General features: G+C 54.9%; 1 protein-coding gene across 1 annotated transcript; it reads right to left on the bottom strand.

Annotated features, from left to right (window-relative positions):
* Window positions 1-314: 314 nt before the first annotated feature.
* On the bottom strand, window positions 315-3220 carry Ltc4s (leukotriene C4 synthase). The gene is made up of 5 exons (XM_026412314.2): window positions 3110-3220; window positions 1105-1204; window positions 930-1000; window positions 776-857; window positions 315-556 (listed from the first exon to the last, which is right to left on the bottom strand). Exons 1-5 carry the CDS (start codon window positions 3165-3167, stop codon window positions 412-414), a joined length of 456 nt encoding a protein of 151 aa, XP_026268099.2. The 5' UTR covers window positions 3168-3220; the 3' UTR covers window positions 315-411.
* Between the last annotated feature and the right edge of the window lie 1590 nt (window positions 3221-4810).

Raw genomic sequence — 4810 nt, 5'->3', positions numbered from 1 at the left:
AAGGCAGTGTGGGGGAAGATGAGGAATTAGGTAGCCAAGGTCAGTGGAAGGGAAAGAAGGCTTGAGGGACAAGGGGGAAAAGAACACTAAATGCGGCGGGGGGGGGGGGGTTAGGACTTAGAGGGAAGGGGAAGGAAGCCCTTTCCTCTGTGGCCCCATCCATACCTCCGATCCCCAACACTACTGCCACCGCCAACGGCTGAATCCCTGCAAGCTTTACAGCCTCTGATGCGCGCGCGCGCGCGCGCACACACACACACACACACACACACACACACGACCCAGAAAATGCAGTTGGGGGGTCCTGTCACGGAATCTTTAATTAGACACGGGGATGCAGGGGTGGGCAACCATCCTTTGCTCCTGGACTCTCTGGCTCTTCCCTACTTTGCCAACCCGCTGTCCTTCCTCTCAAGTCATCATAGGCAGCAGCTTCTGGAACCGTCTGAGAAGCGCAGCTTGCAGGGTGGCCGGGAGGAAGTGGAAGAGTAGTCCGAGGGCAGCCAGCGCCACAAGCAGCCAGAGCGCGTGGGCGCTCGCGTACAGGGGGGCCAACCTTCGGGCCAAGCACAGCGGGTGCAGGCGGAGGCAGGAGGAGGCTCCGCCTCTCTCCAGCTCACGCACCAGACCTGTCCACCCTCTCCGCTCAGGGTTAAGGCACCGCCTGGCAAGCCGATGGCCAGCTATCTGCCAAGGGCCCGGGCCTTCAGAACCCTGCCCATAAGCGATCTTTCCCCAGAACGGCTTTACTAGGAGTCCCGCCCGGGGTTCTCACCTTAGTTGCGCCGAGCGCGCGTAGCCCTGGAAGTAGCGGAGGCGCGCGAACAGGTAGACCAAACCACACAGAGCTGCCGCGCCTGCGAGAGTGACAGGTGAGCTCTGGGGGACCCCAAGGGACCCACTGCAACGCCCATCTCCTGCCCCCAGACCTTCGTGGAAAAAGATGCCAGCGACCCAGAGCATTGCGAGGAACAGCGGGAAGTACTCGCTGCAGTTAACCCTGTGGAGGAGGCGGGGTAGATGAGTCCGCCGGTCTGGTTGGTCCTCTGACCCTAATCCGCCTCATTCTCGCTACTCTCTCCGCGCCCTCCCGCCGCTCCTCACTGGGCTCGGTAGACGCGCTCGAACTCAGGCGGACCGGTGGTAAGCGGCGGGGACACGCGGAAAGCCCTGCGCGCCCAGATCACCTGCAGAGAGAAGTAGGCTGGGAGCAGAGGGGAGGCCAGAGTCAGGTCTGGACGCCCCGCAGACTTGTGAGGAGGCCTTCTCTTGTCTCACCCTGCACTTTCCCTTCTTCACGCAGAACGATTCCCCTCTAACTCCATTCCACGAGAATCTCCTATCAGACCCGTCTGCCGGCTATATCAAGGATGCTTAATGGGGAGGGTGAAGCTGTGGGCAGGGAAAGGCCCTGTCCTTTCTGCCTCGTGAGTGGTGCAATCTGTTGGTGGGAGAGGCCACATGAGACTTTGCTCCTGAACAATTTGACTTGCAAAACTTAGGCAAATGCCCAACTTCTACTCTCTAAGCATGGACTTCAGCTTTCTAGTCTCTGGACAGGAAGTGCCACCGGTGGGCGGGGGCATAGGGGGTGGGAGTGATGAGATGTGGGGGAGGAGGCTGAGGTAGAATTAAACTCTATTCCTCCAAATCCAAGGAAGCACACCCTAGTGGCTAAGAGACCCTGTTCACTCAAATCACCCAGAAAGGGCCCCCTGATGCTGCTTAAAGCTTAGGTCACTCAAGCCTGTGTCCCAAGGCCTCCAAACTGTGGCATAGGCTCCAGTCTATTTTTCTGTTCAAATATTATAGACTCAACCCTAAATCTTACAGATGCCTTCTTTCCTGCTCCCAAGTAATTGTAGCCGGGACTTTCCCAGCCTAACTCCAGGATGCCCAGGAAAGGTGCAGAAAGTGGGCTGGCCATAAGGGGCCCTTCTTTTGCAGTGCGCAGAGGTCTAGGCCAGGTCCTGACCTCACACACAGGCCTGTCTCCCGGTGAGTTCCATGGCCCTAGTGCCTTTGGTGCCAGGCCCTTTGTAGACATATCCCATTCCAAGTGTACTGTAGGTGCTAAGGGGTGACCATGTCAGCACAATGTAGATTATGGAGCTAAACCTGTGGCTACATGAGAAGAAATTGGGGACCCATCTTGTTTGTGATGCTAGAGGTCACGTTGACCTGCCTGTTTAGTCCTTTCAGGACCTCAGAACAGACTGTGCCATATCTTAGCCCTCATATTGCTGGGGCAATGGTGTCCTCAAACAGCAGAGATATCTGGCCCAGGAATGTGTCTAGGGCCAGTCTGAGAAAAGCATCAAAGTCAGGCACCTTTCGGGGAACTAGGAAGCAGGTTTCAATCCTGTCCAGGTCTGCATGGTCCCAGTGTGGAAGGTGCCTTTGAAGGAAGGGCAAGGGAATGGGCACTCCTTGGGATTCCCAGAGAGGGACACTGGAAAGGACAGAAATCAGTTGCTCTAAGCCCATGACCTGCCATCCTGGTAGTCTCTATATACAAGGGCCATCCTACCTTGGGCCATGGAGGGAATTCTTCTCCCAAGAATGAAGGGTGCAGTCATGAATGGTCCCACCATTCATTTAGGTGGTCTCCCACCCCCAAGTCCTACAGCTCCACACAGTTGGATACCACACTAGAATCCTTTGGGAGTCCTGCCGTCCTCCAGGCTTCTTATGCTGGCTAAGAGGCCACCAACCCCCATCCCCAAGCCAGCACCTAGCATGCCTACTTCAGTTGTCCCTCAGCAGTCTTTTTCCTTCTTGCTGCTTGTCCCCCTTATTCATCCAAGCCTCTCAGTGTTAGTAACTGCCCAGAGTTTCACAGCTTGTCCTGCAGACACCCCCACAGCTTTCCCTTCCCTACTTTATGAAAATCCAAGTGAGCCTCTCAACCAGAACTCAGGCCCTAGGACATGTAAGTCTCCAGTGACTCTGGAAAAGTGTGGGCCTTGGCAATAGGAGCCTAGACTGGAGGTAACCCTCTGCCCTTCACCCAGGTCTGGGACCCCCATCCCTTTCCCAGGGTCTGGAAGATAGAAGACAGATTGCGTGAGTCTGATGCCTACCCACTTCCAGATAGGAGCCATCCTACCTTGCAGCAGGACTCCCAGGAGGGTAACACTGGCCAGAAGAGCCACCTCGTCTTTCATGGTGCCAGTAGTGGAAGGGCTAGCTGCAGAGTTCTTATCAGCCCATCTGCTGCTCAGAGGCGGGCCCCAGAGAGGAAGAGCAGCTCAGCACCCACTCCACCCCTTCTCAGTGGAGGGGGGTGCATAGCGGGGGAGTAACCACAAAGGCAGGGAGCCTAGGCTAGCTGGAAAGGCGGAAGCCAGAACTGGGGACAGTCTGGCCACTTCCCTAGTTCTTCTTGCCCCTTCCATGACTGGTTCTGTGTTGACAGAGCCCAAGCTGTCCACTCAGGCCTGCTTCAGTGCTGGGTATGTCCAGTTGTTTTGTTCCCCCACAGTTTTTCCCTTGCTCTGCACCCTTAGCTGGCCCCAGATGGCCCTTCAGACTTCCCCTTCTTCCCAAGTCCTAGACTCCAGGCTCCCAGGCTCCCAGCCCTGATTCGCCCACCCACCCATACCCACACTTCCCTATTTCCCCACCTCTAACCAGGGCTGTTCAGTAGTGTACAACCTTCAACAACAATGACTATAACCTTCCCAGCTTCCTCTGGCCTCATAATGAAGTCCAAGTGCCCCCAGTCACACTAGGCCTAGCCATGTTCTTGATCCTTTCAAGCAACATCATGCCTGCCATCCTGGTAGCCTCTATGCATGAGGGCCATTCTACCTTGGGCCATGGAGGGAATTCTTCTCCCAAGGCCTCCTGGCTGGCAGGGTGGGTCTTCTTACTTGGGAGTCTCTGACCCCAAGCAGTCATCTGGCTTTTTCTGCACAGCATCCCAGTTAGCTCAGGATAACATTTCTCACTTTTCTGAGGCTCCAATCCTCCCACACTTTAGTCCTGTGATCTGGACAGAACTGACTCTTGCCCCTCCCAGGCCTTGGGATGGACAAGTGAGCCAAAACTGTGAGCCAGCCAGGCCCAGTGGTGTGTACCTGTAATCCGAGAGGCTCGGAAGGCTGAGACAGGAGAATCACAAGTTCAAAGCCAGTCTCAGCAACTTAGCAAGACCCTATCTCAAAATAAAATACAGAAAGGGCTGCGGATGGGCTCAGATGTTAAATGCCCCTGGGTTCAACTCCTGGTACCAAAAAACAAAACTGTGTGAGCCAAGGCTGACTCAAGATGGTGAGATGTGATTCTGGAAAGTTTATTAGCAATTTGGGCAAAGAAGTTTAGAGTTGGGAGAGAGACAGCCAAGGGCACCAGAGGACTCCGGCTTGTGAGCCCTGGGGCCCACCTTGCCTGCCATGCTCTCCCAGGCCCTTCCGCCTTTTCAGGGTTGTGTTGTTGTTGTTTTGTGATACTTGGGACTGAACCTTGAGGTGCTTACTCTGCCACTGAGCTACATCTCCAGCACTTTTGATTTTTTATTTTGATACAGGGTCTTGCTAAATTGCCGAGGCTGCCCTTGAACTTGCGATCCTACTGCCTCAACCACAGAATAGAGTAGCTGGGATCACAGGCGTGTTCCCCTATACCCAGCCAGTCTTTTCAGTTTTGTGAAATGTCACTTCTCTTTTTGACTAAAGCTGTTTCGAGGTGGGCTTGGTCAGTGATAACAGATTCAAGATTGATACAGAAGATGCAAAGGCATGCCAGCTTGGTGACGTGCTGGTAATGCCAGAGACTGGGAGTTGAGGGTACAAAGGTAGGGGCCATT

This window comes from Urocitellus parryii, chromosome 1 (assembly GCF_045843805.1).
Source record: "Urocitellus parryii isolate mUroPar1 chromosome 1, mUroPar1.hap1, whole genome shotgun sequence".
NCBI lineage: Eukaryota > Metazoa > Chordata > Mammalia > Rodentia > Sciuridae > Urocitellus > Urocitellus parryii.
The sequence above is the reverse complement of the archived record's forward strand: the minus strand, read 5'-3'. Positions and strand labels throughout refer to the sequence as shown.

Excerpts from the sequence above, each read along its gene's own strand:
- Ltc4s (XM_026412314.2), bottom strand. The coding sequence starts at position 3,167 with ATGAAAGACGAGGTGGCTCTTCTGGCCAGTGTTACCCTCCTGGGAGTC. Across the intron at positions 1,205-3,109 it reads CCTGGGAGTCCTGCTGCAAG|CCTACTTCTCTCTGCAGGTG; the intron begins GTAGGATGGCTC and ends CTCTGCTCCCAG. Across the intron at positions 557-775 it reads GCGCGCTCGGCGCAACTAAG|GTTGGCCCCCCTGTACGCGA; the intron begins GTGAGAACCCCG and ends CTTGGCCCGAAG.